At 38.6% G+C, this 24772-nt stretch overlaps 2 protein-coding genes across 4 annotated transcripts in view; both read right to left on the bottom strand.

Annotated features, from left to right (window-relative positions):
• Positions 1-9531: 9531 nt before the first annotated feature.
• Positions 9532-13362, bottom strand: LOC615183 (histone H2B type 2-K1). Its single transcript, XM_010800925.4, has one exon. It carries the CDS (start codon positions 10198-10200, stop codon positions 9832-9834), a length of 369 nt encoding a protein of 122 aa, XP_010799227.1. The 5' UTR covers positions 10201-13362; the 3' UTR covers positions 9532-9831.
• A 101-nt stretch (positions 13363-13463) lies between these two features.
• The window catches only part of LTN1 (listerin E3 ubiquitin protein ligase 1), a 58918-nt gene continuing 47609 nt past the window's right edge, over positions 13464-24772 (bottom strand). For 2 of the 3 annotated variants that reach the window (XM_059884557.1, XM_024989392.2), the window contains 5 exons: positions 21453-21624; positions 20140-20360; positions 18419-18613; positions 16886-17053; positions 13464-15983 (listed from right to left, as the gene is read on the bottom strand). In XM_059884557.1, coding sequence (XP_059740540.1) covers positions 15921-15983; positions 16886-17053; positions 18419-18613; positions 20140-20360; positions 21453-21624 — 819 coding nt within the window. In that variant the 3' untranslated portion in view covers positions 13464-15920. 3 annotated transcript variants of the gene reach the window in all.

Genomic DNA, 24772 nt, shown 5'->3' with positions numbered 1-24772 from the left:
TTAGCAACTAAACCAGCACCATAGATACCAATATAAAGATGGAGAGATCTTTATAGTCTACTTGAAAAGACCAGGGCCACCGAAGCAGTAAGGACTGAAGGCTCAAGACCATGTCCAGAAGGGAAGTACAGAAATGAGGCTATTTAGCATTTGTTTTCCCCTTATGGTAACTGCCAATTCATAAGCAGTGGCCCAAGACTGAAAAGTATGAAAAGGCAAAAAGATATGACACTGAAAGATGAACTCCCCAGGTCAGTAGGTCCCAATATGCTACTGGAGAAGAGTGCAGAAATAGCTCCAGAAAGAATGAAGGGGCTCTGAGCCAAAGTGAAAAGAACGCCCAGTTGTGGATGTGACAGGTGATGGAAGTAAAGTCTGATGCTGTAAAGAACAATACTGCATAGGAACCTGGAACGTTAGGTCCATAAATCAAGGTAAATTGGAAGTAAATTTAGGTAAATCAAGGTAAATTGGAAGGTCAAATAGGAAATGGCAAGAGGGAATATAGACATTTTAGGAATCAGTGAATTAAAATGGACTAGAATGGGTGAATTTAATTCAGATGACCATTACTTCTGCTACTGTGGGCAAGAATCCCTTAGAGGAAATTGAGTAGCCCTCATAGTCAACAAAAGAGTCCAAAATGCGGTGCTTGTATGCAATCTCAAAAGCAACAGAATGATCTCTGTTCATTTCCAAGGCAAACCATTCAATATCATACTATGCCCCAACCACAAAGCTGAAGTTGAACGGTTCTACGAAGACCTACAAGACCTTCTAGAACTAACACCCAAAAAAGATGTCCTTTTCATCATAGGGGACTGGAATGCAAAAGTAGGAAGTCAAGAGAAACCTCGTGTAACAGAAAAATTTGGCCTTGGAGTACAAAATTAAGCAGGGCAAAGGCTAACAGTTTTGCCAAGGAATACACTGGTCATACCAAACACTCTTTTCTAACAACATAAAGAACGACTCTACACATGGACATCACCAGATGGTCAACACCAAAATCAAACTGATTATATTCTTTGCAGCCAAAGATGGAGAAGCTCTATACAGTGAGCAAAAACAAGACTGTGAGCGGACCATGAACTCCTTATTGCAAAAGTCAGACTTAAATTGAAGAAAGGAAAACCACTACATCATTCAGGTATGACCTAAATCAAATCTCTTACGATTATACAGTGGCAGTGAGAAATAGACTCAAGGGATTAGATCTGATAGGCAGAGTGCCTGATGAACTATGGACGGAGGTTCATAACACTGTACAAGAGGCGGTGATCAAAACCATTCCCAAGAAGAAGAAATGCAAAATGGCAAAATGGTTGTCTAAGGAGGCCTCACAAATAGCTCAGAAAAGAGAAGCAACACGCAAAGGAGAAAAGGAAAGATATACCCATCTGAATACAGAGTTCCAAAGAATAGCAAGGAGAAATAAGAAAGCCTTCCTAAGTGATCAGTGCAAAGAAACAGAGGAAAAACAATAGAATGGGAAAGACTAGAGAGCTCTTCAAGAAAATAAGAGGTACCAAGGGGAACATTTCATACAAAGATGGGCACAATAAAGGGCAGAAATGGTATAGACCTAACAGAAGCAGAAGATATTAGGAAGAGGTGGCAAGAATACACAGAACTATACAAAAAAGATCTTAATGACCCAAATAACCACGATGGTGTGATCACTCACCTAGAGTCAGACATCCTGAAGTGTGAAGTCAAGTGAGCCTTAGGAAGCATCACTACAAACAAAGCTAGTGGAGATGACAGAATTCCAGTTGAGGTATTTCAAATCCTAAAAGATGATGCTGTGAAAGTGCTGTACTCAATATGCCCATAAACTTGGAAAACTCAGCAGTGGCCACAGGACTGGAAAAGGTCAGTTTTCTTTCCAATTCCAAAGAAAGGCAATGCCAAAGAATGTTCCAACTACCACATGATTGCACTCATCTCACACGCTAGCAAAGTAATGGTCAAAATTCTCCAAGCCAGGCTTCAACAGTACATGAACTGTGAACTTCCAGATGTTCAAGCTGGATTAAGAAAAGGCAGAGGAACCAGACTTCCAATTGCCAACATCCGTTGGATCACAGAAACAGTAAGAGAGTTCCAGAAAAACATCTATTTCTGCTTTATTGATTATGCCAAAGCCTTTGACTCTGGATCACAATAAACTGTGGAAAATTCTGAAAGAGATGAGAATACCAGACTACCTTACCTGCCTCCTGAGATATCTGTATGCAGGTCAAGAAGCAACAGTTAGAACTGGACATGGAACAACGTACTGGTTTCAAATTGGGAAAGGAGTATGTCAATGCAGCCTATTGCCACTCTGCTTATTTAACTTATATGCAGAGTACATCATGAGAAACGCTGGGCTGGATGAAGCACAAGCTGGAATCAAGATTTCCGGGAGACATATCAGTAACCTCAGATGTGCAGATGACACCACCCTTATGGCAGAAAGTGAAGAGGAACTAAAAAGCCTCTTGATGAAAGTGAAAGTGGAGAGTGAAAAAGTTGGCTTAAAACTCAACATTCAGAAAACTTAGATCACTGGTATTGGTATTGGTATTGGTCCCATCACTTCATGGCAAATAGATGGGGAAATGACGGAAATAGTGACAGACTTTATTTTCTTGGGCTCCAAAATCACTGAAGATGGTGACTAGAGCCATGAAATTAAAAGATGCTTGCTCCTTGGAAGAACAGCTATGACCAACCTAGACAGCATATTCAAAAGCAGAGACATTACTTTGCCAACAAAGGTCCGTCTAGTCAAAGCTATCGTTTTTCCAGTAGTCATGTATGGATGTGAGAGTTGAACCATAAAGAAAGTTGAGCACCAAAGAGTTGATGCCTTTGAATTCTGGTGTTGGAGAAGACTCTTGAGAGTCCCTTGGACTGCAAGAAGACCCAACCAGTCCATCCTAAAGGAGATCAGTCCTGAGTGTTCATTGGAAGAACTGATGTTGAAGCCGAAGCTCCAATACTTTGGCCACCAGATGCGAAGAACTGACTCATTGGGAAAGACCCTGATGCTGGGAAAGACTGAAGGCAGGAGGAGAAGGGGACGTCAGAGGATGAGACAGTTGGATGGTATCACTGACTCGATGGACATGAGTTTGAGCAAGCTCCAGGAGTTGGTGATGGACAGGGAAGCCTGGCATGCTGCAGTCCATGAGGTCTCAAACAGTCTGATATGACTGAGCAACTGAACTGAATGGAACTGAAGACTGAAAAGCTAAAGGTGGGAAAAGCTGAGCAGAAAATGGTAGTCCAGAGGTTGATAAGGTAAATAGAGTTGAACACAGTCTTATAGGTGTGGGGATAAACCAAAACTGAAGTTCAAGATCAGCTGAGGTGAAAGAACGCTGGATGAAATGTAACAATACCAACCCTCAAAAGGACTGAAGATCAGTCATGAACCAGTTAATTCTCCCAGTGATCTGTTTTTATGCAAACTACCTGCTGCTGGGGTCAAAAAGTAAATCCTTTCTGGACTTTCCTGGTGGCACAGAGGATAAGAATCCTTCTGCCAAAGCAGGGGACATGGGTTCAATCCCTGGTCCAGGAACATTCCACATGCCACAGAGCAACAAAGCCTGTGTGCCACAACTACTGAGCCCATGTGCTGGAGCCCATGGTCTGCAGCAAGAGAAGCCGCCACAGTGAGAAGCCTGTGCACTGCAATGAAGAGCTGTCCCTGGCTCACCGCAACTAGAGAAAGCCCTCACAAAGCAAGGAGACTTGGTGCTGAGTATAAAGTACCCAAAATGGCTGGAGCCTGAGCAGGCACCTTGGACCATGGAGTGGAGTCACACGTTGAGGATAGTGGAGCAACGACATAAGAAACCTAGGTCTTTAACTTCTATGCAGAGCACATCATGAGAAACGCTGGACTGGAAGAAACACAAGCTGGAATCAAGATTGCCGGGAGAAATATCAATAACCTCAGATATGCAGATGACACCACCCTTATGGCAGAAAGTGAAGAGGAACTCAAAAGCCTCTTGATGAAAGTGAAAGTGGAGACTGAAAAAGTTGGCTTAAAGCTCAACATTCAGAAAACGAAGATCATGGCATCTGGTCCCATCACTTCATGGGAAATAGATGGGGAAACAGTGGAAACAGTGTCAGACTTCATTTTTCTGGGCTCCAAAATCACTATAGATGGTGACTGCAGCCATGAAATTAAAAGACACTTACTCCTTGGAAGCAAAGTTATGACCAACCTGGATAGCATATTCAAAAGCAGAGACATTACTTTGCCAACAAAGGTTCGTCTAGTCAAGGCTATGGTTTTTCCTGTGGTCATGTATGGATGTGAGAGTTGGACTATGAAGAAGGCTGAGCGCCGAAGAATTGATGCTTTTGAACTGTGGTGTTGGAGAAGACTCTTGAGAGTCCCTTGGACTGCAAGGAGATCCAATCAGTCCATTCTGAAGGAGATCAGCCCTGGGATTTCTTTGGAAGGAATGATGCTGAAGCTGAAACTCCAGTATTTTGGCCACCTTATGCAAAGAGTTGACTCATTGGAAAAGACTCTGATGCTGGGAGGAATTGGAGGCAGGAGGAGAAGGGAACGACAGAGGATGAGATGGCTGGATGGCATCACTGACTCGATGGACTTGAGTCTGAGTGAACTCTGGGAGTTGGTGATGGACAGGGAGGCCTGGACTGCTGCGATTCATGGGGTCGCAAAGAGTCGGACACGACTGAGTGACTGATCTGATCTGATCTGATACACATACATAGGAAACCTAGGTCCATCTTCATACACAAGAAACCTAGGGCCCCAAACTGCTTATATCTAGACTTCATTTACAAAAGAGAGAAATTTCTTTCTTGTGTAAACCACATTTATTTTGGATTTTCTGTCACACAGAACCAAACCTAATTAATACTGAATTCACGAGAACTTCTCCTAAAACTGAGGAATATTAATATCCTTCTAATACTAGACTAGATCTTGTCTAGTATCCAGAAAATAATTAAAAAAAAAAAATGTTAACAGCAACAACAAAGTTTTATCCCAATTTAAAAATGAGCAGGGCTCCCTGGTGGTCCAGTGGTTAAGAATCCGCCTTGAAATGCAGGGGACACTGGTTCGATCCCTGGTCCGGGAAGATCCCACATGCCACAGGGCTAAGCCCATGTGCCACGACTGCTGAGGCTGCACTCTGTAGAGTCCGCGAGCTGCAACCACTGAGCGCACACACCACGACTGCTGAGCCTGCGCCCTAGAGCCCATGCTCTGCAGCGAGAAGCCACCGCAAAAAGAAGCCCTCACACTGCAACTAGAGTAGTCCCTGTGCACAACTACAGAAAGCCCGCGTGCAGCAACGAAGACCCAACCGAGCACAGGCAAAAATGAATAAATTTGAAAAAAGGCTAGACAAGGGTTTAAATGAAATAAAAATGAATAAGATATTTCTCCAAAGAAGTTACACAATCAACAAGTATATGAAAAGATGCTCAACATCATTAGTCATGAGAGAAATTCTATTCAAAACCACAAAATAATACTATTTACCCACTAGGACGGCTATAATTTTTAAAAATGCAAAATAACAAGTATTGGAGAGACTGTGAAGAGAGTGGATCCCTCAATGACCTTGCTGAAGCGGAATGTAAAATTTGGCAGCTGCTGTGGAAAACCGTTTGGTATTTCCTTAAAAAGTTAAATACAGAATTACCAGCAATTCTACTTCTATGTATGGACTTCCCTGGTGGCTCAGAGGTAAAGAATCTGCCCACAATGCAGGAGACCTGGGCTCGATCCCTGGGTCAGGAAGATCCCCTAGAGAAGGAAATGGCAACCCACTCCAGTATTCTTGCCTGGAAAATCCCATGGACAGAGGAGCCTGGCGGGCTATAGTTCGTGGGGTCACTAAGAGTCAGACATGACTGAGCAACGAACACTTTACTTCACTTTTCTACTCCTATGTACATACCCCAAAGAACTGAAAACAGGTAATCATAAAAATAATTGAGCACAAGTGTCCATAGAAGAAGCACTATTCACAACAGTGAAAGAGTAGAAACAACCCAAGTGTCCATCAAAGAAGACTGATAATCAAGTTGTGGTATACACATGCCATGGAATGTTATTCAGCCATAAAAAAAAATGAAGTACTGATACATGGTACAACCTTAAAAGCACGCTAAGTCAAAGAAGACAGGCATAAAAGGTCACATGTTGTACAATGCCATTTATATGAAATGCCCAGAATAGGTAAATCCATAGCAACAGAAAGCAGGTTGGTAGTCACCAGGGGTAGCGTGGGAGGTTGGGGAGTAATTGTTTAATGTACCAAATGCTACTAAACTGTTCATTTAAAATAGTTAATTTTATGTTACATGCATTTTGCTTTATTAAAAAAAGATGTAAATTCAGCAAGAGCTATTTAACTAACAAATCCAGTAAGAATAAAAAAGCCTCTCTCCACAGTCCTGATAAAAGACTGATTGTTCTACAGCCAGTAAAAAGTGAATTAGAACCAACTCATAATCTATTTAATCAACAATAACTTGATCAAAGTAACCTTGCCTCTGGAAGCCAATCATTCAGTGAGTCTCACACTTTTGAAGGTCAACCAGTCGACAGACTTTTCACTAAATCTTCTGACAGCCAGCTGGCCAATGTGTCTTGCCAGAATAACCATGTTTGTAAGGGTGACGTCAACCCACTCCACCTCTATAACCAACATAACACGAAAACAATACCCAAATCAAAAACCTTATGTAAAATTAGCAGTTGGATTTACTCAAAATGACAGGCCTAACCAGCATAACTTTCCCTTAAATAATACAGATTTTGTTTCAGATATCAAGTGGTAATCTTGATCTCTCCCTTGGACAACCCTCAAATCAAGATTTTTTTATAAGACCTCACTGACAGTATCCCAGGGGACCCTTGGACCAACAAGGAAGACCAGTGGCCTCTTGAGTCCCAAACTCCAATAGTTCTCACATCTGTTGCCAGGTGAGTCCCTCAAAAACAATCTGAACTTTGACGAGGTTCTTCAAGATCCAATTGCTGAATTTATCTAAGAGTTCTAAACAAATAACAGATCTTCGTATAAGGTTACTGAGTACATTTAGATATGAATTTATGATGATCAGACCCACTGCTTGGTTTGGTTTCACTTTCTTGTTGATCTATTTACATACATTCTTATCTTATATATTCTTATTTTGTCCCTTACTGTCTTGTGTCCGTTGAACATATAAGGAAGTGCTTCAGAGGGAACAGATGGAGGCATAAGCTAGGTCTCCAAGTCAACACAAGTTGGCCGTAAAGACTAATGGTTCATTAGTTGGATGAAAACAGGCTGCTAAAATGACTGGGTCAAACTTTGCTTTGAGTCCCTGATGAGATCCCCTTACGAGTACTCTGCAAGGCCTGGCAATTTGTGAAAGAAGTTCATTTTGTTTACTCTGTATTTCAGGACCAGTTGCTGGGGTCCCTAATCACGTGGCTCCTTCCTATCCTCTGCTTCACTGAATTAACAAACAGCACTGTTAATTGGCAAACACACTTCGCTGTCATTAACAAACACACTTGACTTACATAGTGCCTCTTCCTTGTTGTCACTGAGTAGTCTATGTCAAAGGCATGACGTTCTCCTGGCAGAATTCTCACAATAATCCACGCCCTTGTGCTTACCTTGATAAAGGGAGATTTTTGCTAAAACTGTCTTAGAATTACAATAACCATTATAGGGAACTTCTGATAGGTCAAAGTTTATATATTTCAAAGGAGCTCTAGAAAAATCAGGGGGGGGAAGGCTAAAGCATTCAACAGTCAACTGCTGAGGCCTCAAAATGAAACAAAGACTCTTAGAAAGCCTCTCTGAAAGAAATACCAGTTAATTCCTGTTTTAACCTGAAACCCACCCTGCTTGCACCTCTCTACCCAGCTGTATCTCTACCATCTGCTAAAATCCCTTCTCTCCTTCTGCACCTTCTTTTACCTCCCAAACAAGTAATCATTTCCTGTAAGTTTTTCTTAACACAGATCATTTACATTATACATATCCCTTCAAAACTAATACACCAGAATACAGATCTAAAGAAAATGATCTTTGAACCTTGATCTAGAATCAAGTTGAGAGCTTTCATCAAGGATTTTTCTTAACCTTAGGAAGACAGGTTTATCCAGACTTCAGATTTTGGAACATTTTTATTGTCCTGGACTACTAAGTTTGTACCAACCAGTTCACTTACTTATCAGCCAGCCCCTAAGATGAGGGCAAAAGAGTCAAAACCAGCAAAAACAATGACAACAAAAACAACACAAAAAGCTAGGAGATGGCTTAAATATTCAGCTCTTCATAATTCAAGGAATGACCTGGAAGGAGAAAGCAAACAGGAAATGTATGATTAAGGCATTTCAGATGCCTTTCCTTTAGGAAAAGTCTTAATGAAAATCAAAACTATAAACAAACAAACATAAAAAGATGAGGTGAGTAAGTAGTAGATTCCAAAACAAATCCAGAAAAAATTTCAAACAACATTCTAGAGTATCCTCAAAAGCAAACGTGAAGACGGGCTTGCCTAATTTTTTGAAAATGGACTCCAGAAGTACCAACTGAGATGATCTTCAACATGTCACTAACACTTCAAAAATCTAGAAATCAAAACAAACTTCTGCCCTTCAAGATAAAGCAGATGATATACAAAACAAAAATAAGACCAAAAGGTTCTCTGTTCTATGAGAAATGGGCAGCTGTATTAATAATACCATAAGCAGGAAGGCCAGGGGAAGAATTCACATTCTGTAATGACTAAAAAACAGGACAACTAGCCAAAATCTCCCCAGTAACTTACTCCAGGAAACATTGGTTAGTGTTAATCGCTCAGTCGTGTCCAATTCTTTGCGACCCCATGGACTGTAGCCCACCAGGCTCCTCTGTCCATGGAATTCTCCAGGCAAGAATACTGGAGTGGGTTGCCATTCCCTTCTCCAGGGCCCTGGCCTTTTAAATATAGATGAACAACAATATACAGATATGGGTAACTTTACATACTAATAATTCTAGAACCACAGAACATCAGATCCCTCGGAGTACTAAAACCACTCAATAGTGGAAATGCCCAACAATCTTTAATGATTATTTTGGGACCATTATCAGAATTTAGTACTTTCCTCATGATACAACAATTTAATAGGTAAGGTTTTGTTTCATAAATGAAACTTCCACGTAAAATTTACCACAGAATTATTTTTCAAAATTCTGGAAAATGCTACGTATGACCAAAGTATAGCTGATTTTGACATACAACTACACTATGCATGATTCAAAAATTAACCAAAGGATAAGCTACAATCCCAGAATTTTATGGGCAAAAGGCTCTCAAGATACAGGTAAAGTATTTGGAGGTGAATTTAAGGGTCTAGGCTGATTCTTTCTAGAGTATCATAAGCTGTTCCTTTTGTGCAGACATGTAAGCTTAAGCCTGTACTGTCCAATGCAATAGCCACTAGCAACATGTGGTTAGTGATCTCTTGAAATGTGGCAAATGTGATTGAAAAACAAAATTTCAAAATTTTATTTAATTAATGAAAATTTCAAAAGGGACACCAGATACGTTATTGGAAGACCTTCAAGTGCATTTGGGAAAAACCTGGGCATGTGAATTTATTTTTTAACAGTAAATTTTCTGAAATCAAACAAAGTATTTCTGATGAAAATTTCCTATCTAAATTGGAATGTGCTATAAATTTAAAATACATTGAATTTCAAAGACAATGTGAGAAAAGAATACAAAGTACCTAATTCTTTTTTTTTAATTTTTTTAAAGCCTTTATTAAGGTCGGGCCCCGGCTCACTTGGAGCTCGTGTACTTGGTCACGGCCTTGGTGCCCTCGGACACAGCGTGCTTGGCCAGCTCCCCAGGCAGCAGCAGACGCACGGCCGTCTGGACCTCCCGGGACGTCAGTGTGGTTCGGCCTGAGTACTGGGCCAGCCAGGCGGCCTTACCGGCCAGCCGCTCAAACAGATCGTTCACGAACAAGTTCACGATACTCATGGCCTTGGAGGAGATGCCGATGTCGGGGTGCACCTGCTTCAGCACCTTATAGATGTACATGGAGTAGGTTTCTTTGCGCCGGCTGCGCCTTCTGGACTTCTTGTCCCCAGGACTCCGGCCGCGCCGGCCCCCAGACTGCTGCAGCTGTCCGTGCTCAGCGCTCATCCTCCTGGTCCTCCCGGCGGCCTATTTAATTAATGAAAATTTCAAAAGGGACACCAGATACAGTTATTGGAAGACCTTCAAGTGCATTTGGGAAAAACCTGGGCACGTGAATTTATTTTTTAACAGTAAATTTTCTGAAATCAAACAAAGTATTTCTGATGAAAATTTCCTATCTAAATTGGAATGTGCTATAAATTTAAAATACATTGAATTTCAAAGACAATGTGAGAAAAGAATACAAAGTACCTAATTCTTATTGATTAAATATTGAAATAGTACTATAGATAGCAAGTTAAACAAAATCTGTTTTTAAAATTTCACCTATTCTTACATTTTAGGCTACAAGAGAACTGAAAATAGCATATGTGGCTCACACTGTATTTCTATTGAATGGTGCCTGCTTAGTCCATGTTGTAAGGCAATGACTGTCACCGAGGGACAATTTTCCCACCTGGAGAGCATTTAGCAATGCCTGGACACTTTTGGTTCTCACAAGGATGGTGCACTGGCATTGAACAAATATAGAGGCCAGGGATGCAGATAAACATCCTACAATGCCCAGGACAGTCCCCGAAACAAAGAATTTTGCAGCCCAAAATGCTAACAGTAGTGAGGCTGAGAATTTCTGCTCTAATGGTTTTTCAAGAGCATGACAAAAATAAAAAATCTGTTGTCTCCTACAGCCCATCCTTTGAGCCACCAGCTTATTTTCTCTTGCACCAAGAAACTGCAGCCTAGATTAATTAGTTGAAGTATCTTCAGAACTTGTACTCAGGTCACCTTTAAATTTGACTGTATCAACCACAGCTTAACATCATAATGCTGAAAGACTGAACGCTTACCCTCTAAGATCAGGAATGGAACAAGTATTATCTGTTCTCCCCACTGCTATTCAATACTGGAGTTTCTAGTCAAATGTCTAATAAAAGGCATCCAGAAGAAAGAACACCATCACTATTGCCAATGTTAAGACCTTATATACAGAAAATTCTAAGTTATAAACACACACACACACACACTATTAGAACTAGTAAACAAGTTCAGCAAGGTTGCAGGGTACAAGATCAATGTGCAAAAGTAAATCTGATGATACTATATAATGTATATCTTCACTTTCTCCTTCTCATTTTACTATCAACTATACACTAGAAATGTATGCCTTCTCATACTGAGAAATTCTCTTAACTTTAGCTGATGAAATAAATTCCCATGGTTATACGTACACAGTTAAAGAAACCCACACTCAGAATAGACGTGTTGAACACTCCACTCCTAAGTTCTTATAGATACCGATTGTTAATGGGTCTTAAAGAATGAAAAGGAGCAATACTCTCTGGCTATACAATAACTACACTAGAGTGTTTTAGTATCCAATACTTAACTAGGTAGATAGACTCCAGTGGTCAAACTTACAGTCTTCTATAGGGTACATAATATCCCTAAATACAAAAGAGTAAATTGTATACTGCAGCCAGTATTTTTGAGATAACTCGTCAATTTGGAATGCCATGGAAACTGAGGTTTCTTAATCTCCTCAGGTACCTCCATAAAATCCGGACAACAAATATACAAATTATTCATGCTTTTGTGCTACCCAAAGAAGTTGCTCTCTTTAAAAAGAAAATCAGTTAAAAAAAAAAAAAAAAAGACATTGTCAAAGCTACTGGAACTAGCTGACCCTCATGCTAAACACTCCTTGGCCCAAAAGTCCTTTTGCAGAAATTTGTGTAAAACAGGTATCAACCCACTCCAGTATTCTTGTCTGGGAAATCCCATGGACAGAAGAGACTGGCGGGCTACAGTCCATGGCATTGCAAAGAGTCAGACACAACTAAGTGACTAAAACTTTCTTCTTATAAAACAGAAAGAAAAATTCATGGTGAGGTTCAAGGATTTCATTCATAAACATACAAAATTTCTGCCTAATTTTAAAAACCATAGAGAGAATAACTGGACTGTAAAACCTTAAGTATAAAATTTGGCAAAGCCAAAAGAGCCTCCTGGTCCCACCAGTTAAAGCCTAGGGTGGACACCTACCAGATTCTTCCATAAGATGACTCACTATAGTAAGGGCAAATTGGCCATGAGAGAACACAGCAGGGCAAAAGGGAGTTAAGACAGTTCTTGGACAGTAGAGGACATGTCTATCTAAGAAAAGTCTTAAAGAAGAATAAGACTAGACTACTCGCCTACTCTGCAAGATTAACTGTAAAGCTATTTTTTAAAGAAAAAATATATATACATAGAATTAATACAGATAAATAGACCAATGGAATAGAACAGAGACTGGAAACCAATACACATACAAGATTTGGTACTGTAAATGAGGAGGCACTGTGAAGTCAAAGGGTAATGGATAGACTATTTAATAAATAATATTATGAAAACTGGCTACCAATATGGGATAGGATTTCTAGCTAACAGTCACAAAATTGCGTTTCAGGTAAATTAGGTATATGTTGAAATTCGTAACTTTTAGAACAAAATATGTAATATATACATATATATTTTTAAACCTCAGGGAAGGAACCAGTTTTTAAAACTAACACAGAAAAGCCTCAGTCATAAAGGAAAAGAATGATCAATCTGACTAAATTTAACTGAAAAATTCTGTATAATTACAGACAGCCAAAGACCATGTTAATGTCAAGCCACCTGCCAGAAGAATCCCTGTAAGAGATAAAACATTAGGATCCATAACGTGCAATCTGCAAGGAAAACAGGCATACAGATGATATATTCACAAAATAAGGACCAATAAACATATGGAATAAAGCTAAGGTTCATGGTAGCCAGGGAAATACAAATGAAAACAAAGAGCTACTACCTCACAGCTCTGACTAGAAAACTTTAAAAGTGATAAGACTAAGTGTTTTGGTGATGACCTGGGAAAACCAGAATCCTCTTGTACCGCCTTTGAGAGCACAAACTTACACGCCACTTTGGAGAGCAATCTGTCAACATGTAAGAGTCAGACACAACTTAGCGACTAAACAACAGCAACAAAGTCACAGAGCACATATCTAAAATCAGAGTATCTATTACCTGAAATTCCATTTGGGGGCATGTGTTCAGAATACCTAGCACGTTTCATCTGCATAAGAAAATATTATCAAGAGTGTACACTGGCAGCACTGTTCAAAATGGCAAAGAGTAACAACTGAAATGACCATTAGTGAGCGAAATGATAAGCAAACTGACATAGTGATACAAAATAGCAGTAATGTTGAACGAAAAGGGAAACTACAAAAGAACACATCACAAAATTTTGAAAAACTGCTGTATTATGTATGGACAGAAACATGTGGTAAAATATAAAATCTTAAGCAGGAAGGAGTCATACCAACTTCAGGAGGGTGGGTGAGCTCCAATGAGGGAAGGAGGAGATGCTCTCAGGGAAGAGTACAAAAGAGTAACATTTTATTTCTTTAAAAATCAAAAGCAAATATGGCAAAATAGTTTATGAAGAGTACAAGGGCATTTATATTATTATTAGTTATGTATATTTGAAATATTTTGCAATTAAAAAGAATTTTAATGGGCACATATGGTATTAACAATCAAATAATTATTCACACCACACAAACTCAAGTAATGACATTGCTTTAAGCCACAGAAACTTATATACATACATTACAGCATGTGATAAATAAGAGTTAAAAATAAATTCTAAAATTTGCAATTTACATCAGGGCTTTAAATTAACAATTTTACTAATGGGCTCTGAATCTCATGCAATTTTAAAATGTCCTTAATGCTAGAATTTTAAGGGATGCTCTCGAGTTGTCAAAGCTATATAAACAAACTTTAATTATAATGTGATATTCTGAATTTCAGTTTTATTTTGGAAAGCTTCTTCTTTAGTGTATAAACAATAACAAGCTTTACATTTGTATTTACAAGTCTAAAAGAAATGTGCCAAGTGTCCTAAGTATGACAAGTAGGCATCTCACTTAATTATACTCTTTCACCGGAGAACCTGATACCCTGAAGAATAATGTGGAAAAACAATGCTCCATTATTCCCTTTTCTTTTCTACTTGGGGTATGGGTCAGAAGCAAGACGTACCAATACTGGAAAAGTTATAAACAAAGCCTTACTATAAAACAATTTTAAAGGAAAAGTGTGTAATTTTCACAGAGGAGTAACACAATCTTTTGGGTTTACTATGTCAGAGACAGACATAGGAAAAAGAGAGAATATTTTAAGAAAGGGGTGAAGAAGAGGTAGTAGAATTTTGCTATCTGTATTCCTTGAGCCTAAGGCTATAAGGTAATAAATACTACAGAGAAAATTTTAGGAGACAGATAAAACTGGGCAGGACACTGCATCTACAATACAACTCAAGATCTTTAACTCACACGGAATACTTCAGTCTCCACTACAATGCTCTGACCACATTCGTACTATTTCAATAATAACCATTTTACCCAGCTGATAGTATACAGTACTTTTATTTAACACGAGTTGCTTTTTGCCAATTAAACATTTGCAACAGAGATGATTAGCTGAGTCTTCACGTAACCTTGCTATGAGATAGGCTAATTATTTCCCATGTGATGGAAGACTGCAATAAAATTATTCCAAGTTCCAAACTTTCACACTTTTATATTTTGGGCACAGTTTTTAAGGGCAGTAATGCTGTAGCAAAACTCAGGTCTTCACCTACCTCATTTCAGCCTGTTATACTGAATTATACTTAGTATTAAAATGTCTAACTCACACTTATGAAGGCTAGAAAAAATTAGCTCCCCTCAACTCTCTCTAATTTAGTGTAATTCTGACCAGTAAGAATAGCAAAATTTGCTTACAAAATTTAAAGCCTCCTACAATGTTTTTATATTTTTTGCTTTTTCCACCACTCTTAAGTTTCAGAAATAACTATTTCTTTGTTCTTGACAGAAGAATAGAAACCACTCTGCTTCATGAATAAAATAAGGTGACTTCTGTTTCTCTCAAATTCTCACCCTCTGGAGACTCACTGCAACTGAGTAATAAATTCACTGACACGTCTGCAATCCAAATTTCACTAGCACAAGGAAATTCTTTTACAGTAAAAAGGTCAGTGTTCTGAATTTAATTTTCTGAATTTCAAAACCCTTACTAAATGGAGGCACCTTAAAGTTCAGTTTATACTCTTTTACATAGGCTTTCAGAGCATGCTTTAAATAGCTTAAGATAAGCTATATTAATAGCTTAATGTCATTTTATCATTAAAATAATCTACAAATATCAGAATACTAATTAATTTTGTTGTTGTAACTAATAAATAAGTCTCAAAATATCTGTGGATGTAAATCAACCCTCTCAATTCATTACCTCACTCGGACTGTTCTAAACATAGATAAACTAAATGAATGAGTTTATCAGTATAATACACTTGTGCAATGCTTTCACCAATTCCCACTCTGTAATTTAGGGTTTTTCCACATTTATTTTTAAATGTACAAAGCGATTGAACTATTTATATAAATATTTTTCTCTCTAATATGTAATATTTTCATGTAAAAGAAAAGGTTTCCAAACATTTACAAAGCAATCTAAAGATAAGTAAACCTGATTTTAAGATCATTACATGAACCAAAATAATTTTCCAGAGAAGGCCCTATTTGAAGGTAATGCTCAGCGGCCTCCTCACATCAGCACTCCAAGATGAATCAAATCCACTGCCTTTGCTCGAATTTCTTCAGGGATCAATTCCATTGAGGGGAAAAAAAATCTCAGAAAAAGGTCTCGCGACAGAGTGGACAAGTGGATTTGTTGCTGGATGTAAACCATTTGTACTGAAAAAGAAAAATCTAAGTGTTAAAAACTTTTTACACTGCCATTTTACATATACGTCTAAAGTAACAATTTTTTAATATAAAAATTTACTTTAGTAATTACACAAAATGGAAATTAAAGCAAATGTTTCTTATCAAACTGGCCAAGTTGAAAAGACAATATTATCTTTTTTTTAAAGTAAAACAAGATGAATACAGCAATCCTTTATTGAACAATGATGTTCAGCTTTGCATATTCCATTTAAATAGTGGTAGGTTTTACATAAATCTTCTTCTTTTAATCCTTTCAACAGCCTTTAGAAAAGTATTATTATCTCCATTTTACAGATGAGAAAACTGGAACTCAGGTCAGCAAGCTGGTGCTTTGCAGACTAAAGTAATTTTAAAATGATTAAACTAAGAAAAGGGAGACTACTGAAATGTCTGTTCTTTACATTCATCTCCAAATCAACACGGTTCAGTGCCCCTTCCAAAGGCCAGTGGTTCTCTGCACTCAGGCTCACGCTCACAAAAACGGAGGTGTGTAAAGAAACCTGCTGTGATGGAACTGAGCATAGTGAGATTTCCTTTATGATGTCTGAAAAGAGCAAAAAGCTCTGATGCCAGACGGCTCTCAGTTCCAATTTGTTCAGTCTCCTTTACGGTACACATCTTGCAAAGCCATCCATTTTTTAAGTGCCAAGAGCTATTTTAGAAACTTCCATTTATTAAAGTGCTTTGATGCCACCAGTCTCAGTAAATTACTAATTTTCTTTTACAGATTTTGAAAAATCATTTTTAATATGTCTCCCATTAACCACAATTAAGAGTTTAACATCCACAGTTTTCTAAGGTTAGATATCATCCATATATAATATTAATATATGTAAGATATAAATAAGCTAGTTTCTCTTTAGACTTACCAAACAAGCTGAATGGAACTTTTTTTTGCATGTTCTACAGGCTTTTTTGGGAAGAGAATAGTTGAAACCGTGAATGACTGAGAAACAAATCATGCAATCTTCAACACCCTCAAAACGTTTGTCTACATTATTTTTCCATAATGCTAAGCCTTCCATAATACTTCCATTCTGTTAACAAGGAAAAAAAAAAAACCAATAAATACACACTTTAAATCACCAATATTATCTTTATTCAATTTCACAAATTTTAAAATTGTATTATAATCTGGAGAGAAGAGAATCAATCTGCTTGGCTATATCACAATTCTAAGTTTTATGAATACTGGTTTTCAAAATGACCTCCCACGTTTTAGGAACCAGGTATGTTTCTTCCTTAAATGTTGACTTGAAAGAAAGGCTTCTGACCCAATTTTCAATTTTTATAGTCTTAGCTTGTTATTTGATGAAACTTTTTAAATAATTAAGTTGTTTGGATCAGTTCTCCTAACTTTTAACTAAAAATGATGAAATTAACTATCTCACCTACTCAAATGCTGATCTGTTCCAGCTCTACAATACTAGTGAATAGACTTGTTTTAACCTACTTTTCCTCTACTATAGAATGCCTGACAAACAAAAACTAGAGAAGGTGCAAACAAAACTAGAGAAGACTTAACAATTTGTTTAAAATGCAAAAAGGTCTTTGAAAGTACTGGGATTTCTCTAACCACAGGAGGAGAGGTGAAATGTTAAAAGTCAAAGTAGCTCAGAAGACATTCAGCTGTCCGAGACTTACAAAAAGATTCCCTCTCAACTTTAATACCAGGTATTGTTCTATAACATCTACAGGGTCAATGAAGAAGAGTTGATTCTTTTCAAACACGAGGGAAAAACGCTACAGAGCCTTAAAAATTAAAATAAGCTTGGCAGGGTCAAATAATTTAGACATATATCTGTTTCAGTTTCTGTTCAGTCACTCAGTCGTATCTGACTCTGTTAAACCGTGGACTGGAGCATGCCAGGCTTCCCTGTCCATCACCAACTCCTGGAGCTTGCTCAAACTCATGTCCATCGAGTCAGTGATGCCATCCAACCATCTCATCCTCTGTCGTCCCCTTCTCCTCCTGCCCTCAATCTTTCCCAGCATCAGGGTCTATTCAAATGAGTTGGTTCTTCGCATCAGGTGGCCAAAGTATGGGAGCGTCAGCTTCAGCATCAGTCCTTCCAATGAATATTCAGGACTGATTTCCTTTAGGATTGATTAATTTGATCTCCTTGCAGTCCAAGGGAGTCTCAAGAGTCTTCGCCAGGACCACAGTTCAAAAGCATCAATTCTTCAGTTCTCAACCTTTCTTTTTGGTCCAACTCTCACATCCATAATGACTACTGGAAAAACCATAGCTTTGACTATATGGACCTTTGTCAGATTCAACAAAATATAGTATCCATTTCTACTTAAGCAGAAGAGAGAAAGTTTTACTGCCCTTTCACACAGTAAAGCAGCGACTTCTCTCTAGTTCAGAAAGCCTAACAAGCATGTATGTGGACACTTACTTGATGGGTGAGGTAAGTGCTCAGCTGAAGCATCCAGTTTCGCCACTGCTGCACGGCCACTCCAACTCTTTTCCCACTTTCCACTGTTATTGAGCCCAATGGATAATTTGAAGGCAGCTGTATTATAAGTTCAATCACTATATCCTCAATACTGTAAGTGGCCATGACTTCTCGAGTAGTAGCTCGAGCTTTAACCTGCAACACATGAAAAGTAATTTTTTTTTTTGCCAATTTTCTTTTCTTCCCTTTTATTCAAAAACCATCTTGACAGGTTGACAGATAGCAGCCAGTCCTCAAACAAAACACGGGTAAACATATTCACTTATCTAATGTGAGATACTTAAGAAATAGATTCAAATAGCTGACATGTTTCATAGTGATGTTATGACAAAGATGTTTTAAAAAGAAATGCACTGAAAAAGTATGTTTTTATTATACTAGGCTTACCATATTGTAGTTTTTGAATAGAAGTGTATAGAATAGGTTATTATTAATTATCCCTTCTCTGCCAAAGTCAGTGTATCAAATATCACTTCTATTTAGATGTCTCCCAAGTCTTTCCCTACCACACAATTCCCCTGAGCTTTAGAACCAACCATCAACTGCCAGAATATTTATACCTGATCTTGATTTTCTTCCTAGCACTGCAAACTCAACAGAGAATACAAATCACCATCCTTTAAAAATGTATTCTTCTGACTTTCGTATTCTATGCTATAAAGTGTAGCATCATCTTAAATTTCTCTTTCAGATATTAATTAGCTGTAAGTTTGGTTAAATCACCACAGAATTTCTCACATCCATCCCCTTTTAAGGACTAGTCTCACTGTTTCCCGCAGGCCCTCCTCATGTCTACACATTATGAGCCTCCCTAACTACTCACGTGAACCCATGCCCCGCACCAGCAGCCCATGCTGTAAGACTTCAGTCAGAGCAATTTCACTGTTTAACTCTGACACCGTCACTGCCTCAGAAGAAAAAATTCAGTGGCTACACAGCACTAAAAATTTTAGAATGTTAGTTGATGCCTTTTCCAGTATGGACTCAATTCATCACAGAAGCTGTCTGTTCTCTATTTACCTTCATGAAAACTACTCTATATGAATACTGGGCTACTCATTATTTCTTAAGCAATCACAGAAATTATTAATACATTCTCATCTTCAAACTTTTTGCTTTTGCTGTGCTGTTTTCTCTACATTAAATGCTGTAACCCACAGCGGCATCCTGCCAACCTCAAAATAACCCCCCCTCCATCAAGTCTTACCTAGGCCCCCAAGCCGGATGACCTTTTCCCACCCTGACTGCAGAACACTCTTCCTCTTAATGTGCCACTTTCCAGTCTCCAATGCAAAATACATTACCAATATCACCCTCTTTCCTTTATCGGACTGTGTGTTATTACACGACAGGAATGAGACCCTTCTAAGCTGTCTATTTTGCAGGTGACTGGCACAAAGCACCTGGCATCTATAGGTATTCCAATATATATTTTGAATTAACTAGTGAATGTTCAAAAACTATTTAGCATAGGTCAATGAAATTATAACATCACTTCAATCGATGCATTAATTTGAGATCTGATGTCCAAGAATCAGAAAATAGACAATTTCTTTAATTTCTGAACCAAGAGCTACAATTGTGATCATACTCACTACAACGGATAGGCGTAACCAATACTGAGACAACTTTTCTAGAAAAAAATTCAAGATAATACTCACCGTCATGCCATTAAACAGCTGTGTACTTGTTTGCACAGAAGATATTTCTTGAGAAGAAAGAACACTGCTAACATACTTGCTGGTGAATCTATCTACGATATTGAACACACGCTTCTCACTACTGTTCCACCACAGCCTGACCATGGCTGGCAAGTCTTTTAATGTCATGTGATAGACTGAACAAGCCAAGTGTGGAATATGGTAGGGAAGAGCTGAGGTATCTGAGGAAAAAACAAATTCTTAGTTAGTAACACGTACCTCTTACACAGAACACACTGATATGAGTACTTTCCTCGGAAAATCATTTTCAGTTCCTTGACACTAGCGCTAGAGCTCATAGAACAGACATACCAAGGAAACCAGAACTCTGTAGAATAGTAGCTTTTTCTCCCACATTCAAAATGAACAATTAGAATGGTAGAAAGAAGATCCTGAAGGATACGGAAAAATCTGCCCCCAAATAGCACTATTTTGCAGGGAAGATCACAAATAAAATGAAGCACACACACTTCAAAGAGGAGGAAAAATTAAAGATTCTTTTTCTTATGAAAGTGAAAGTGAAGTCGCTCAGTCATGTCCGACTCTTTGAGACCACATGCACTGCAGCCTACCAGGCTCTTCCATCCATGGGATTTTCCAGGCAAGAGTACTGGAGTGGGTTGCCATTCCCTTCTCCAGGGGATCTTCCCAACCCAGGGATCGAACCTGGGTCTCCTGCATTGCAGGCAGAGGCTTTACCGTCTGGACTACCAGGGAAGCCCCAAATCATGAAAAAAAAAAAAAAAACTGGCGGCCTTTACTTTCCCCAGAGCTCACTGACGTGTTATGCAGAAGTTCTAGAGTCCGACTGTACTACCCACAAGACAAAGCTCCAACCTCAGATCTCCAAGGCATTTAAAACAATTCCTATTCTCAGGAAATCCTTTTTAACACTGAGGCGTAGCTAGATGTATGCATGTCTACCCCTTCAGCTAAAATGTGAGCTCCCAGAGTGAAAAAATAATACATTTTACTCATCTTCGTTTCCCCAACAAAAGACCATCCATGGGCCTACAAAACATTATTGTCTACAGAGTAAAAGATAACAGTAATCTAGAAACTAAGCTTCAAAAATGAATTAAATTCCTAAGAACTTCAACCATAAGATCTAATTATTTATTCTATGTTGAGAAATAGGGAAAATCTGGCACTTCAACAATGTCATAGAGGGGACCCACATTTGGGATTACTCTCCACGTCCTCATGGTAAAGAGTCATACAAGCTGACTTGAGCCTCGTCCCCAGGAAGAAACACACACACACATCATACTGACCTCTAATACCCAAATGGAGCTCTTCTGTAAAGAAAGTTCGAGGGTCCTTATTGGAGAGCTCAACAGCTGTCTCTGCAAAGGCTGGATTTTCTGGCATAAGCCTGAACAGGTGATAAAGCAATTTATTCAAACTTTTTGTTTTTCGAAGGTACATTGAATACAGAGCTCGAAGCTGGTGGAAATGAGAGAATTTTTGTTAGTAAACCCAATTAAATAGGACATTCAGCAGACTTGGAATGAATTAAAGTATAAACAGATTGGGACTTCCCTGGGAGTGGTCCAGCGGCTGAGACTCCGTCCTCCCTATGCAGGGGGCCCAGGTGCAATCCCTGGTGGGGGAAACTAGATCCCACATGCTGCAACTAAGATCCAGCACAGCCAAATAAATAAACAAATATTTTAAAATATATATATATTACCTATATATATAGTACAATGTATATGTGTGTGTGTGTGTATATACATATATAGAACAAGAACACAATGAATGGAGAAGGAAATGGCAACCCACTCCAGTGTTCTGCCTGGAGAATCCCAGGGACAGGGGAGCCTGGTGGGCTGCCGTCTATGGGGTCGCACAGAGTCGGACACGACTGAAGTGACTTAGCAGCAGCAACACAGTGAAAAAATGCATTTATCTGAACACTGAGAATGACATGGAAGAGTCCTACAAAATACATCACACAGTGTTACTTTCCAGTCGGGTCGTCTGATGACACTGCTCCCCCTTCTCATACACTAGCAGAAGTTCTCACTACCCCTTCGTTACTAGACATATGCCTCTAACATCTTTCCCAAACTGTCTCCTGTTGATAAGTTCACCGCCACTTGGGAGACTGAGCTGAGAAAAATCTATTTGCCACTGCCCACAGATGCTTCACTCATTCTCCTCCCAAATCTTCCACACCACAATCTCTAACCTTTCAAAATTCTGCTCAAAACTAATCCCATTGCTATGGCTGCCCTCACCCTATACCAAACATTCCAGCATCCCTTTATGACAGAACAATCTGGTAGCTCAAAATGTCCTGGAGTTGTTTTATAAATCAAGAAATTTCACATAATAATATGGCTCTTTTTTCTGCTTTCTTTCTTAAAAACAGGAAAAATCTGGCACCACTGGGTATACTACAGGTATCTACATGAGACATGTGCTTTAAAAACTCGTTCCTCAATAATGTAGTTTTCATTTGTTCACATTTACCTTGCGTTCTTTGGTATTTGTACCTGTTTTAAAATTACTTTTTCCACTATGCCATATTGTCCCCTCAGAGTACACAGATACCATTTTCTGGACACAATGAATGCTCAAATACAAAGATCAAGCCATAGGATTTGGCATTTGGGATTCTTAAAAAATCGACCACGAAGAAATCTGGAGGACACTACCTTTACCAAGTAACCAAACTTAACATCACCAAATAAAGAGGACACACGATATTTTGTGCTCCTAAGGTGACCGTGAAAACACAGCACCACCGTGCAATAAATCCCCTTGCTGAAAAATAACTAGAACATAACCACGAGAAAACCATCAGACAAATCCCAACTGGAAGACAGTTTACAAAATAGCTGACTTGGTGAACGACAAGCAAGAAAAGTAGAGGAATTATAAGCTAAGGAAATATGATAGACAAATACAAACATAATCCTTGACTGAATCCTCAATAGAAAAGGAAATAAAATTATAAAGGACATTACTGGGAAAACTGGGAAATTTTTATTTTTTTAGGGGGCAAATTTTAAATACAAATTAGATAATATTATTGCATCAAAATTAAAGTGTAATATCTGTATTACATTTATGATAAACATGTTCTTATCTTAGGAGTTTATGTGTATGTAAATGTGTGCTCGGTTATGTCTGACTCTTTGTGACCCCATGGACTGTAGCTGGCCAGGCTCCTCTGTCCATGAGATTTCCCAGGTAAGAATACTGGAATGGGCTGCCATTTCCTACTCCAGTAGATCTTCCTGACCCACGGATCAAACCCGAGTCTCTTGTGCCTCCTGTGTTGGCAGGCAGATTCTTTACCACTGCGCCATCTGGGAAAGCCATTTCTAGGATATACATGTTTAAATACTTTTGGCAAAGCATCATGATGTCTGCTGTCTACCATCTCTGTAAATCTGAATATTTTTCAAAATAAAAAATTGGAAGGAAAGTAGAATTTTTAAAAAAAATTTATTGCATATATCAATGGACTTTTAAAAAACACATGTCTACTAGCCAGAAGTCCCACTCATAGGTATACAACACAAGAAAAATGAAAATAAACATACACACAAAAACTAAGGCATAAGCCTTCACAGCAGCTTTTTTCACAATAGGCAAAAAGTAGAAGCACCTAAACACCCATTGGATGACCTGATAAGCAAAATGTGTTACAGTCATACAATGAACTATTTTTCTGACATAAAAAACAATGCCATACTAACACACGCTACATTATGAACAAACCTTGAAACCATTGTGCTACAAGAAATAAGCCAGACACAAAAGGCCATATATGTGAAAAGTCCACAGTAGGCAAATCATAGAGACAGAAAATAGACTAGTGGTTGCCAGTGGCCAGGGGGTTTGAAAGGAAAAGGGACAGCAGGTGGGTAAGGGTGTTTTTTTTTTTGTGGGGTGGGGGGGGCTTGGGAGGGGGGCTGGGTGTTGATGTGTGTAGATACTGAAAATGTTCTAAAATTAGATGGCAGTGATGGTGTACAATTCTGTAAATACACTAGAAACACCAAACTGTACTCTTTATCTTTTTTTTTGGCCACACTGGGATCTGAAGTTCCCCGACCAGGGATCAAACCTGCACCTCCTGCAGCAGAGGCACAGAGCCTTAACCGCTGGACCACCTGAGGAGTCCCCAAAACTGCATCCTGTAATTAAGCAAATTTGATGATATGTGAAATACATCTCAGCAAAACTATAAGACACACACACACACACACACTTATTTTCAATTCAATTTAATTCACTAATTCTTTTGAGACGAATGTTAAAAACAACCCAGATTAAGGACCAAAAATTTATTTAAAAAACGGTCTGCTTTAGGATTCTTCTAATTACTGTTATTTACTGAGTTATGGTGGTTTACTTGTTGACAGTTCAGTTCAACTTCTAGGCTCAATAAATGCTGATCTAATTGTGCCCCTCTCCGACCCTGGCTTAATGAAAAAGATGATGTACTCATAATTTCTGCATATAAGAATTATATAATTATTCCTAATATCTGAGTATAACAAGAACAAAATTCTTAGATATAAGGCCTCAATATGCTGCAATTTTTTAGAGATCAACAATATTCTAAGAAACAAAT

The sequence above is a fragment of the Bos taurus genome, chromosome 1, assembly GCF_002263795.3.
Source record: "Bos taurus isolate L1 Dominette 01449 registration number 42190680 breed Hereford chromosome 1, ARS-UCD2.0, whole genome shotgun sequence".
Taxonomy (NCBI): Eukaryota; Metazoa; Chordata; class Mammalia; order Artiodactyla; family Bovidae; genus Bos; species Bos taurus.
This window is presented reverse-complemented; position numbering and strand designations above follow the sequence as displayed.